Source organism: Dysidea avara, chromosome 8, assembly GCF_963678975.1.
Source record: "Dysidea avara chromosome 8, odDysAvar1.4, whole genome shotgun sequence".
In the NCBI taxonomy this organism is placed as follows: domain Eukaryota; kingdom Metazoa; phylum Porifera; class Demospongiae; order Dictyoceratida; family Dysideidae; genus Dysidea; species Dysidea avara.
The window spans coordinates 19,658,737-19,673,526 of NC_089279.1; the positions used below are offsets into that span (position 1 = coordinate 19,658,737).

At 37.8% G+C, this 14,790-nt stretch overlaps 1 protein-coding gene across 4 annotated transcripts in view; it reads right to left on the reverse strand.

Moving 5' to 3' along the window:
- Window positions 1-5,695: 5,695 nt before the first annotated feature.
- Window positions 5,696-14,790, reverse strand: part of LOC136263808 (uncharacterized) — a 72,184-nt gene continuing 63,089 nt past the window's right edge. For all 4 annotated transcript variants that reach the window (XM_066058433.1, XM_066058434.1, XM_066058431.1 and 1 more), the window contains one exon: window positions 5,696-7,932. In XM_066058433.1, the coding sequence (XP_065914505.1) occupies window positions 6,074-7,932 (1,859 nt within the window). In that variant the 3' untranslated portion in view covers window positions 5,696-6,073. The remainder of the gene's footprint in view (window positions 7,933-14,790) is intronic.

Genomic DNA, 14,790 nt, shown 5'->3' on the forward strand with positions numbered 1-14,790 from the left:
AATACTAGACCAGGTGGTGACTTAACAACAGACAGTTAGCAGTCTAGGCAAGTGCCAGAGGAACCACACAGCCTGGGATCCAGATTATATCCTCTGCATTCAACTAGTATCTATAGGACTTAAACACATGGTAATACTGGAAAATGACACTTTGTCTGTATAGAAGGTAAGTGTTGGACCAATAGGTATATTGTCCAATAGCTGGATGTGTGTTTCTTGGCAATTCTTGCATAATTCCAAACATTTAACATCAGCATTTCAAGCTTGAGTATGCGGTCAGAATGTTTGAAGATTGTGATTTGGCATATCTTTTCCTTAGATGGCTTTATTGATAAAAGATTCATGATTATGGTGAAATTTCTTTCTTTTTGGGACAGACACTGGAACAGTGGTGGAGGAAGTAGTTGATATAAGGGGGGGCTGACCGGAGTATAGAGTCTCTGGGGTCTGAGGGCACAGCCCCCAGAAGCTGTAGCCATTGTAGCTTTCACAATGTCTCAAAGTTCACCAAAATTAATTTATTGCAATTTTATAGGTACAATTTAAAGTATTTTAACTAAAATACCAACTTTTAGTCAAAACTATGCTATTTGCCAGTTAAAAATGCAAAGCTTTTAGCTGTTGACTACAGGGTTAATGAACATATAGCATTTATAAGCGGTACAAAACAGCCTATAGCCACCTGGAAACACTTGATATAGTGGTAAGACACCAACTCTTCAAGTAAGAGGTACCTGGTTCGATTCCCACTGTAGGTAACCCTTTTAGTAACATGTTTTTATGAAGGCTTTGACTGCTCTATCAGGGTATTTGAGCATTCTATTAGAGTGTATCAATGTTTTCAGCCCCACTCCAAGAAGGATAATTTCAGCATGATATCATTCTGACTAAGCCACCCCCCCCCCCCCCCCCTCAGCCGCCTATGCACTGGAATGCATTCCTTTGTATAACAAACATCATACATACAAGAAAAGTATTTTAAGGAACTACTGATATCAAGGTTCCCCTATTCCCTGTCAACTGTATACACTTAGTAGCTAGATGGTTAATTAAAATATGGTTACCGTATAGAGGGAAATTTTAACGGAGAGAAAATTTGACGAATTGCTTTCCTGATGATCTTTGGCGGAATAAAATTTGACGAATTATCCGGGTTTCGCGTGCCCTTCCTACAGTAATTGAGTTACAACACGTCAAGGGCACGAAAAGGAGTAACAACGTGAGCGCTCGAACGTCACGATATAAAAATGGTATTTACCACATCTACCAATCTATTTGGCCCAATCCATTTGTGGGAGAAGTTTCTTGTGAACGAGAGGTAGGCAACGGACATGATCCACAAGCAGTGGCGATGATGCATGAAGCTGATCGATGGAAATATGCACGTGGTTGGGCACGTACCTCGGACAATATCTTCTGTTTGCTCTATATTTATAAGGAGAGGAGGAAATATTAGTATTAGTGATTTAGGATACATAGGCAATGCCTGTATATGATCCTATTCTATAGCTAGCAAAATAAAATCAAACATAATTTAAATTAGCTACCAGTCATGATCGATAGTAAACATTTGTGAGGAGAAGTGTTGATCCAGTAGGTTTTAAAAACTGTTGATAGATTGGGCATATTGTTTGTAGAATAACTGGAAGTCGAGAGTACTCGTCTGATCTGGAGCAAGGAGGACTTCAGCTTCCGTGTGAGTTGACGTTCAGCATAGCCGACTCTCAAGAATACAAAAAGACAAGAAAGTCGTTTAAGATTTTGTCTATAGATACACGTGAAGTGAGCATCCTAGAAGTCATGAAACCTGAGATCAAATCGTTGGCAAGTAAAGATTTAGTTCCATGCAGCTCTGTTTTACAAAGTACTGAAGAACAGAGAACTGTTGTTGATCTTACTCATTTCTCAAAGGATAAAGATGTACATTCTCCTCTGAAGAAAAGATCTAAGGTGTTTGATTCAGAAGGGATAATAATGGGCAATGAATTGTCTGACAATGAAATCAATTTAGCACAACAATTGCTAAAGGAACAGTATAACAAGCTAAATGGTCTCCAGTCAACATTGTTACAGAGTAAGCAGCTAAAACAAGACAAGGAATAAAATACAAATAATTCATTGTTATTCCCGTCACCATTGGATAGTTGCCAGCACCGTGGGTTGTGCACTTAACCAAGTAAAGATATATGACTCATTGTTCTCATATTGTGACATGGAAACAGAGGCTGTTGTTTACAATTTATTCCAGTGGAGCAAATCTATTAAACTAATTGTTACTGTTTCTCGCATCCAAAAGCAGAAGGGCACAACTGATTGTAGTTTGTTTGCTATTGCAAATGCCACTGCCATTGCACATGGTAAAAACCCCAGCAAGTTGCAGTTTAAGCAAGAATCTATGAGGGCACGTTTAATTGACTATTTTGACCACAAACATATGTCTTTGTTCCCTTGTAAGTAGTTATATAAAAATCTAGCTAATTAAATTAATTGTATTTCATGAATCACATGTAATGAATTTATAAATGCAAATGTCTGTTTAATAGCTATAATAATATCAATCATCATCATCACATATAGTGGTAGCTTCAAGAATGCCAGCAGCTTTGAACCCATTCTTGACAATGGATGGATTGTCCAGTATGTACTTGTACAATGATGCAATCCACTCAGCACCTAGTGGCTTGAGGATACTTAGCCGAAGATCGACTGGTTTGTTCTGTGCTCCATCCAGTTGTACACACACTTGCTTTGCATTCCATTCTCTAAACGTTCTACGTAAAAAGTCTTTAGCAGCTTTATTAACGCTTAGATCTAGTGGCTGCAGTCTGTCTGTACAGTTTGGTGGTATCAGTACAACATTGGCATTGTGTCTATCAAGAAGGCGTAGTAAGGGAGGCGTGCACTGTGCCTTGGAGTTATCAAAGATCAGTAAAGCTGGCTGTTCATTGCTGAGTTTCAATTCACTCCTCTTTCCATCAATATATGGAAAAATGATTTTTTTCAAAATAATCCCTCATAGAATGTTCATTTGACCAATGTTTCTCCGTCTTCGTAATATGCCATGATGAAGGAAACTCATAGTTGGGTAGGCATCGACTGGTCTTGCCCTCATAAATTAACTGTGGTGGTAAAAAGTGGCCAGAACATGAACCAGCAAAAACTGCAGTAATCTGTCTCTTGTCATCTTCGGCTACTACTTCAACTCTTTTGGCCCCTTCTTGATCCATTGTCCAATGAGATACTGGAACATAGTTCAGTGCAGTTTGATCAAAGTTTATGATTAATTTTGGTGGTGTTTCATCCATGTTAACAATCACCTTGATTTCTAGGAGAAATTCATCCTTTAACTGCTCGTATCCTTCAACATCTACTTTGGCCTTACTACAGGCTTTCCGCTTAACATAGCCCATTCTTTTTTAGCAACAACTTAGCCCAATCATCCGTTAGTTTACCTTTGATACCACCCTCACCATTCTTTGATACCAAAGTAGCATTCTTATTCATAGGATCCCTTCAGCAGCTGCTATTACTACAGCTGAATTAATCGGCAAACCTTGTTTACGAAGATCCTTTAAATACACCTGGACTTGATGATCCAATTCATCTGGAAGAAGAAATGGTCGGCCCTGTTTCTTCCGTGGCAATTCCTTCACTGGCTCTGGTTTAACCTTTAGTTTAGCATCTTCATCAGTGTCAACATTAGCATCATCAGATTTATTGGAAGCCCATTGCTGGTCCGGATTGCCTGATAACTCTTTGTACAAGTTCTTAAACCTCAAGTTCTGTTAATTTTAGCTTAGGATACTTTTGGGCATAGTAACGTAAGGAAACCGTTGTGTTGTGTTCCACTGCCCTCTTGCCAATTTCATATCTCTGGGCAGGTGTCAGGATTTGATACGGTCCTCTTACCTCCACTCACCGAGCCTAGCTCCGCTGTCACGCACCTGTACTTTCTTAACTTCAGCGTTAGCGAGTTCAATAGCCTTCACTGGCACAGACTTGCTCAACGGACCTGTTGGTTCAGTTAGTCCCTCATCGCGTTTCACCGGTTCAGAAGAGACACGCTTAAAATACCTCCATATCGACATCACCACTCGGCTTTCTTAAAATATCACGTGCAGGACTTTACAAATTTTGACTGAGGAAAAATTTGGCGAATTTTTGCATTCGTCAAATTTAAACCGGCGTCAAATTTTCCCTCTATACGGTACTTCTATCCCACTGATGAAGCCATATATCAAAGTAAAAAACTGGGAGTATATGGTAGTTAAATCCCAGTGCATTCAAAATTGTACATTAAGTTAAAAGAAGTGCAATCAAAGCAAATTGAAGCCATACCATTACAAAAACTACACATTCAGCAAACAATTAAGCTGACATGCTTATTAACACATTGTTTATGAACTTGCAATTGACTGCTTCAAAGTGTGGGATAGAAGCTAGTTAAACCCCACCTGCACTCGTAGGATATCTAGTTATCAACACCTTGGCTTGATAACAATGAGATATCCTACTCATGGTAAATATATATGACCCTTAGGGTCATATATATTTACCATGCATTTTTATGACAAAGTAGAAATAAAATTTCCATATAAGGATCTATTGAAAATTAGCTATACAATTTTTCATTATTAATATTTTTCCATGCGTGAAGTAATCATACATTATTGTTTTGTCATAGTAAAAATCCAAAACATGCATGCATTGTGAAAAAAAAATAGTATATATATATATAACTATAATGGTAAAACCATTTTTTTGGAAATTTCTAATTAGACTATTCTGTAATAATATATATCTGTATTAATTTTGTACTTTTTTATTATTATACAGAAACCTAGCTCCATACAGAGTATATAGCAAAACAACGATCATATTACAATTACATTTTAATTATTTATCTAAAATTAATACGTACATTGCTTAAACAAGTCAATGTTGAGTGATTTGACAGCACTGTTGGATAAACCATTCCGTACATTAATTGTGGAGGGGTAATAAGTAGAGGCAAGCATCAGACTCTGTGTACAGCTTGCTGTTTGAATTAATTAGGTAACTTCCACTTTCAACTTGGACTTGATTATGAATAATTTTGTACATCATAACCAGTTTCAAATTTTTGCGCTGCTCTTCAAGAGTGGTAGGTCAAGGTTGTACAGTATCTTGGTTACACTGGTCCAGGGTAAATAGTTAACATTGTTTCTATATAATAAACTTGGCAGCTCTATACTGGACCATCTCGAACTTGTGTATATTACTGTTGGTGTGTGGAGACCATACAATTGACACATATTCTAAAGTGGAGTATACCATTGTTAAATATCACATTTCCTTGATCGATGATGTTTTGCCATGGGAAAGCATTGGCAGAATTTGTGTTGGATATGGTTTACCCAATCAAGGTGTTCACCAATTGGAACACCTAGCTAGGCAAGTGGCATTTTTAGATTGATGGATTTGACGTTGTTTCAAAAAGTATGTTGAAACAGTTTTTAATATCCTGTTAGTAATCTTGAGGTGTACACACTTACTAAAGTTGAAGAAAAGCATTTGCCAGTAGTGTAGTTTTGTGGATATCACAGTACAGGCTTAACTGTTCTATATACATGATACAGTAGAACAAATTTCTGCAGAATTTATGTATTTTGCAAACAGTAAACTGACATGTATGTAGCTACTATCTACCCTGGTACTGTAATTACTGGTACTTTACATAGTTACACATTACACAGTGCTATATTATCCATGCATTAAACACATTTGCTGCAGTTTACATATTATATTACACTGTATGGCTCTATTAAGATACACTTGATACTATTAATAAATTTTGTGAACTGGATTTCAAAGAGGATTAGCAGCTAGCTAATTACTATACTGTATTGTGACGCTTAAATATTGCCACAACAGCCACTCCAAATTATCCACCAGCCTAGTTAGTATGTTAGATCTGTTGGACATACTGTCACACTATAGAATGCATGCACCTAAACATTACAAAAAGAAGTCAACTTGCTTAATATTACAAAAGTTATGTTTGTGAGCAGTTACAGTGCTACTACATGAACTGTTACATTACTTGCTGTTGAGCAAAGTTAGGAGCGATCTCTTGAAGTTTAATCAAGCTATTGACTTCAGCTAGTTCTTCCTCTTCATTAAACTTGCCAGATAGAATGGAACGATACATTGACTCAATGGCAGATTGCCCTGTCAACAGTGATGTTTTAATTCTTTCATGTTGACTCATGCAGACCTTGATCTTTGGTACTATTTTGATGCTGATTACGTGGCTCATTATCTTCAACTGTTCACACTTTGCTGTAAAGTAATTCAGTAGGTCACCACTAACATATGGGATAATCCTGTTCACCATTGCAATTGCTTTGACTGCTACTTGACAGATGGGATAACTTTCCACATATTCCTCTAAAGACTTGAGTAAGCTGTCGTAGCTATTTTCATACACATTTTTCAGAAATGCTTGATTCAACTTCCTGCTCATTTTATGAGCATCTTTTAGCACCTTCTGGCTTTCACTGATTAACGATCCAATTTCTTCAACTAACATTGGAAACAAAGCTTCTCCAACAGGTGAAGTCATCAGGGCATCATTTATCCGTCGCAATGTTAGAATAGCAAGATGAGGGTCAGTGATTGTGAACATGTTGATCATTTTCAGGTCAAGAGGTAATAAACAGTTCTCTAATTCACTTAGTTTGTATTTCAGGAATTCTTCAGCACTGAGTGTGTATACATTTTCTATACCATATAACTGTTGAAACAAGATTTGAACTGCTACAGTAACTGATTTGGCAGTTCCTAGTCCAACATATGGAGAAAGGATATTGACTTCTTCACTGTCAAGATTATCGATCATGTATTGACTAATGACAGCATGAACCTCCACGCAATGCTGAGGATTGTGATGGGGAGGAATTGCTGCGGTTATAAATTGTACCAGACCATATGACCATAGCAGATCGATGGCATCCTTTGCTTCTTCTTTAGAAATATTCCACAGACTGTCCAATACAGTTTTTAACAGTGAAGTACCAATGCCAGTATAAAGTATCAATGATTTTATCTTATCTGACAATGATTTGGTTAGCAATTCTAATGTAACATCAATGCAGACTCGTACAGCATACTTGCGACTTCGCTTGACATCTTCCAGATTGTTTTTGTCAAAAGCAGTGAGACCTCTGTCGTGTAGCTTAGCCTTTACACTTTGCACTGCACTATGATAAGAAGAGTGATGAAGTTTAAGGTTGTGAGAAAGCTGTCCTCTGACAAGAGACAAAAGCAGTGGCCACAGGTGAACCTCTTCAACTAGTTCATCAAGGGAACTCATGTCTTCTTGTGACAATCGGCTACAATCAATTACTCCATGAGTCAATAAAGAAATTGCTTCACTTTGCTCCATTGGACCTACACTAACTGTCTGCTGAGTAGGAATGTAGTCAGTGAGGTCATTCATTCTGGTAGTAAGGACAATTTTACAATTTCGAAACGCTCTTACTATAGGCTCAGCATCCTCAGCATGCCATACATCATCAATAATAACAAGAAGATTACGGCAATAGGCACTTGTAAACTGCACAATCTTGGGTTCCGCAACATTAACATCACACTGGTTATCAGTCAATAAATTGTACAGTCCTTTCAGCTTGATACTGGGATCTTGAGCTTGTGGTCCAAGTTCAATAAAAACAAACCCATCGGCAAATTTCTCTTTTATGGAAGGATGGTGGCACAAAGCTATCACAGTATTGGTTTTGCCAAATCCACCAGCTCCAGTTATTGTCAAACTAGTTCTACAAGTGTCAGGTTCAAGGACAGTTTGTGATAGTTTATGAACAACATCCTCTAGTAGTCGTGGACGGTTTATGTGATTAGCTGGTAGTGGAGGAGGCTGTTGATAACTGAATCCTAAAACAATTGGGATGAAAAAGGTGCATATTTAGTACCCCATAGTATATACTGTACATCAACACACTGCAGTATTGTGACATCATTATATCATAATAACATTTGCACACTGTAAATGTCTACATAAATTATTTACACTTTATATATTTTGTTTGTTTTAGAAAATGGTATGTTAGCAATGCTTTGATGTTCAATTAAAACAAAAGTTTCTCATTGATGAAGAGACTCCAACACAAGTATCTTACTAAGAGACTTGGTGGTTAACCATGCTAGTTAATTAGTGATCACTATGCACACAATAATTTATTGTTAACTGCTGATATTTATCAACAAAACAATAGCACAACTAAGTACTTAGTGCATGTTCTTCACCACCTATACTGGTGATCTAGAGTTACAGGTAACTGGAATGCCAAGGTAGATATTGGTGTCTTACTTTCCTAGAAAATGGGCTGCATTGCTGTGACACAACAAGCTAGCGCCATTACAGTAATGTTGCTAGCTATACGACTCCACTTTCACTTCTTTAACACGAGGCATGGTGAAGCCAATCTTGTTGAGTATCACTTGTGGTAGTCACTTTTGACTTACCTTAGGTGGTAGTTGAGGATACTCGTCTAATCAAGCATCCGTACACTGATACAACTTTGTATATACTGTCCAAGACATGCAAGGTATTGTCGCTAATTTTTAACACGTTACTCTTATGCAATACTTGTTGATATATAGTGTGTATTACCACAAAAGTGTCATCTCAGCGGCTGAGGCTTGAGAGGAGGTTAAAGTTTCAAGTGGTGTTTTGCATGTGGCCTTTCGTATACTCTTCACTAGAAATGATAGTTACAGTGTCCTTTTCATTGCTGGCTGTCCTATTTATTGCTCGCTGACCATTTTCTAAATCAGTTAGACACCAATATCATGTGACTTCAAGGTATAAATGCTTCGTAGGAGGTGTTAAATAATGCAATAGAAACATTTGGTACACATCAGTTTCTATATGTTGCAACTCCTACTCAATATTTATGCCTAGAAGATGCTGGCATGTGGTGTCTAACTATAACTTATGACACTGGTGCAGGAGAATTATAACATAATCTGCATAGTACAGCACAAAAATAATTTGTAAGTTGGTAACTAGAGCTGGACTATTAAACACTACAGTAATACTGCATCGTAGGGTTTATCCTTAAAATGAACAATTCCTGCCAAATGCTGCTATTAAAAGCCATCATAGAAATACCATGCACTATGAAAAGCACAGGAGTCATTGATCAGAGAGAGATGACAGGCTGGAAAGCAGATGTACAATGGGTTAGAGTTAATTAGTCAGGTTGCATGTGTTTTATCACGGCTGATTGTTTACAGGTGATTGTTCAGGTTTCGCCAGCTCATAGAGAGGATGCTTGCAAGATAATGTAAGAAAGTTGGATGTAAGTCTCTTATGAGATATGTACAATCTAATAGAGAAGTCACTTAATGGTAGTAGAGCACGCACTTTAATCACCCAGACAGTTCCATCTTTTGTTAGCTACCTATTGCTTAGATATACGTACAGACTAGTACCCGGGATTGGAATCATCTCACGTGACTCCAATACAAATATGTTTGCCGGATCATTGTTATCCCCTTCGAAAAAGGCGGGATAGTAAAATGCACTTCTCACAATACGTTTCTGTAGAATGTCAATATGTGAGAGTGCTTAACTTGGTTGTTAGCAGGCCTTCCTTGTGGTTAATTAGTGGGCGGGCCTGGTGATTTGTGGGTGTGTCTCTTGATGCGACTGGTGGAAGCAAAAGCAACATTATTGGAGAAACGAAACCTATAATGCACGGCAACTCAATTATTAATGTTTTAGGAAGTATAGTCACAAGAGTAGAACTAGTCTTCTGTGCGATAAATTTAAAGATATTGCTACTCCAGAAACAGTGATCAGGAGCGAAAAACCAGATGATTCCAATCCCGGGTACTTGCCTGTATATCTACGCCTATAGTTCAAGGATTTATACTAGTAAAGCGGCATAGTGCAAAACGTGCACTTAGTGGTATAATTATGAAACTTTCCACACAAATAGTACTCCCAATGACAAATTTTTTGATATAGTGCCACTGCAGTTTTTTCCTTTGACAACCTTTACAGTTTTTTTGCATTAAAAATACATCATTTTGGTATTTATCCTGAGGAATTATTTTGCACTGTTAAACCATGTTTTCTTCTAGGAAACAATTTTGTTTGAAGTGAGTAACTTGCTCCATAGCAAAGTTATGACTACTTTTATTATTCATAAAATTTGCCTTTGGGGTGTAAATTACCAATGACAGAAAACTTTATAGAACAAGTAGAAGGGAATTTTTTTAGTTGGATTAGGGATCAAAGAAAAAAAGTTGTGAAACTAGGGAATAGCTAAAAAGTGGTGAGACAGGGTACGTTTCCTATACCGGCAGATATACTAGTGGACATTTAATCCCTAAACTTCAGTCATTATCCAAAATTTGCAGTGGTAGCGTAAGTCATCAATTATCGACCACCACCTATTATCGACCACTAGACTATACCAATTATCGACCAGTAGTATCCAAATAATTATGTGATTTTACGAACATGCAAGATAAGAGACTGTTGAACCTGTTCTCCCTTTGGACTATTCAGTACTCTTATGATGTCATAAAGATAAGAAATCAAATATGGAAAGGCACCAAGCGTAGTGGCATTGAACTGGCATAACAAGCTGATGAATTCATCTTATCGCCTGGTATAGTACTGAATGGTGATGAGCTTCGCAATCATACGTGGTTTTGTTAACCCTTTATTACCGAAGTTTTTTTTACAAAACCGCAAGTGTGAAAACTTTTATGGCTTGTGTGAACTGTGGGCGATACGAGTGGACCCCACCCATTAATTAACCCATCAAGCTATATACCGTTTGATAGCCATCTCTCTCTTCTACCAACACAGCTAGAATACTTACAGATCACACACACAACTCACGCGCTATGAAGCGAAGAAAGCGTATCTTCTCCGTATCGCCATGGCATTGAAAGATGGGCGCCGCCATCTTACTAATCAACGCCATGACATCACACTATTTATTTTTAGAATCCTTATCACGTGGGGAAAGGAGTAATTCCAACTAAAGCCTCCTAGTAGCAGGGAGAAGGCGAACATGGAGTTTTAAACAGGTATTATTGTTTTGTATACGCTATTTTATATTGCCAAGTGCCATAACTTTCCCATGCTTCTTCCTATCGCCGAACGGTAAACTTCATTAAAAACGCCCGGTCCTTCTGAGCAGTTCGGTAGCAATTTCAGCTTCGTAGCCCCTAGGAAAAAGGAGTTATGGCTCCGTTTATAAAGGGCACTCGTTATGGCAATATATTAGCCATTCGATAATTAAGGGTTAAATGAGACGGGGTGAATGAAGCAGAACTACTTGGTGTTCCATCTACAGTACTAAATACGTAATTCTGGAAGGCTGAAACACAGACAAAATCTGAATGGCTCTCATTCATGATAAAACTAGCCCTGGGGAAGATAAATCTCGAGATAAACAAATTCAGTGGTAAAATTGGGATTGAGAAAACAGGTAGTTATAGAAATATAACAATCTATGGCAATTAAGAAAAAATCAAAAAAGGGGGGTAATAAATGGGTACTGATGAAAGCCGGAATGGAACGGAACGGAATGGAACCAATAGGGGGCGTGCGCCAAGTTCAAAAATCGTTTTAAACAGATTGTGCACTGTTTCCAACTTTCACACAATAACTAAAATTGTGCTAGAATTAGTTCGCTTCTGCTATAGACATGGTAGAAAACATTTGCTCGACGGTTTTATTTAATGCCCACTGCAAGAATGCATTGTACAATCGTCTAAGTTAAACAGCAATCATTTAGCTAAGCTGTTAACCTATTTTTGTAAGCACTGTTAATATAACATACTGCAGTTTGCTAACTCTCGTAAATCGCTGCCAATAATGGTAGAATTATAGATGCTTCAGAAAACCAGTGACACTTGTACAAAAAGGCTTGAATATCGCTACAACATGAAAATACCTTTTGGAATGATAAGGAAGTACTTCTACATCAAGATTAAACTAAACTGGATGGATTTTATTTACACACACCTTGCCACGTGGTGGGCATTTAATAGAACTTTCGAGCGAACGATTACTAGCATGCCTATGAACAGAAACAAACTAATTCTAGCATAATTCTAGTTGTTGTGTGACAGATGGAAATAGTGCACAATCTGTTTTGAACGATTTTTAACTTGGCGCGCGCCCCCGATTGATTCCATTCCGTTCCGTTCCATTCCGGCTTTCATCAGTACCCGTAATAAATGATCTTGTAAGAAGTATAGGAGTGCATTTTGTCTGAATGTCTAGCTAGCTAACGGCTAAATTTCTGTACAAGGTCCCAATACTGTGATTTGTTTGTTGTTGTAATCATTCTGCATAGATACATCATAAATATTTTATATGTTTTAGTGGTAATTTTAGAAGGTGAAAAAGAAGAGAAGAAGAACAAGAAGCAAAGAGAAAGAATTAAGAGAGGTGTGAGAGACAGAAGGCAAAGTAAAAAGGAGGGAAGTAAAGCAAAAAGAAAGGAAGCTACAGAGATCTGCAAAATAACACCAGTGGTGCCTGAGCTATACTTGACTCAGAAAATGGTGTTAAGATGATGATATTGACAGTGACTACATTGCTAAACAGGCAGATATCCAATGATCCGGACTGTTACTTCCAAGGTGTCTCATCTATCGCATTGGAAAATTGATAAGGGAATGGGTGGACTGTGTGCACAAATGAGAACTAGTGTGAACAACTAGCTAGTGTTTACAAGTTGATTACGGCCTACATGTACGTACATGAATGAAGTACTATGTGAATGCACGTAAACATTATCTAAGTAAATGTGTACATATCTCTTGAACAGAATGTTCATTTTTAGGTGTAGACCCTTGTCATGTTAGTGGTTAAGTTGTTAGCATAGTTTTATTATTTGTGCAAATACATAGCGAGTTATGCTCCATTTCTTGGAATTGGTCGATAATTGGTAATTAAAATTTACATGTAAGTTGATAATAGGTAGAGACGGTTGATAATTGATAGACGCATGCTGTTCGCTATAATCGCCACTATTCTCATATACTTTTGATTGTGGGGTAGATTTTTGTAGTGTGTTGGGAGATCAAGACACACGGTAGTGTGTCGTGCGGCCCAAGAAGACGGCGCGCCACACCGTGAGTATATTTACAGGAAGAAAGAAAACGTCATTCACACTTTTGTATCTCGGTGATAGCTTATCCGATTGAAACCAAATTTGCTGCAGAGTTGCCTGCCAGCTAGGGGAGTCTACATTCCAAATTTGAAGGAAATAACTCAAGCCATTTCCGAGATATGAACGGCCAAAGTTTCGTTTTTTTTTCTTCGTTTTTTTTTCTTCTTCGTCTTTTCGCACACTTGCAAAATTGCTATAAAACACAAACGTGTGCTCCGATCACCTTGAAATTTGGCACACAGAAAGGGAGTCCAAAGGCAAATCCTAGCATCAAATTTGGTGCAAATCCGGTGAATGGTTCAGGAGTTATGACCGATTATTCGCGTAAAACAAGATCGATTTGTTGTCACGCCTACAGGGTAAACCGCTGCATGGAATGAGTTGAAAATTGCTATGTGATGGAGTAATCATCGTAGGAGTGCCTTTTGGTGGTTTGAAAAGAATCGAGATTAAGACCACGGAGATATGACACAAAACCCAACCTGTGTCACAATTACGTGATCGATTTTAAGTAATAAAAACGTATATTAGTTTTTACGCCTACTAGGCAAACCACTAAGAGCAATGAGCTGAAAATCGGTGTATAGCTGGAATAATCTTCATAGAAAGTCCTTGCAGTAGTATAGAAGAATTGGATTACAAACCACTGAGTTATGATTCGAAAGCCAACTCCGTGTAACAAATGCGAGATCGAGATACTCTAATAGAACAGTCACCCTAATAGAGCATTCAGCTAATTTATTTACTCCATTATAGAATTCTATTACATTTTACAAGTTATTCTGTAGGGACTTCAGCTGCAAACAGTTAATCTTATAGACAGTTCAAGTCACCCTGTGGAGAGTTAAGCTACAATTATATCATTGTAGAGATTCAGAACATTACAAGTCACACTGAAGAGAGTTCAGCTATAAACAAGTCATGCACCCTGTAGAGAATTCACCTACAATTAAATCACTCTCTAGAGAATTCAGCTACACACAAGTCACTGTGCAGAGAGTTCAGCTACAAACAAATTACCCTGTAGAGAGATCAGCTACAAACAAAACACTTTGCAGAGAGTTCAGCTACAAACAAATCAATCTTTAGAGTGATCAACAAAAACAAATCAACTTGTAGAGAGTTCAGCTAAAACAAATCAACCTGCAGAGAGATCAGCTACAAACAAATCACCTTATAGACAGTTCAGCTACAAACAGATTACCCTGTAGAGAGATCGACTACAAACAAATCAACTTGCAGAGAGATCAGCTACAAAAAATCACCCTGTAGAAAGATTAGCTAGAAACAAATCACCCTGTAGAGACTTCAGCTACAAACAAATCAACCTGCAGAGAGATCAGCTACAAACAAATCACCCTGTAGAGAGATCAGCTAGAAACTAGACACAATGTAAGGAGTTCAGCTACAAGCAAATCACCCTTTAGAGAGTTCAGCTACAAACAAATCAACCTGCAGAGAGATCAAATCCCCTTATAGAGAGTTCAGCTACAAACAAATTGCCCTGTAGAGAGATCAGTTACAAACAAATCAACCTGCAGAGAGACCAGCTACACACAAATCAACTTGTAGAGAAATCAGC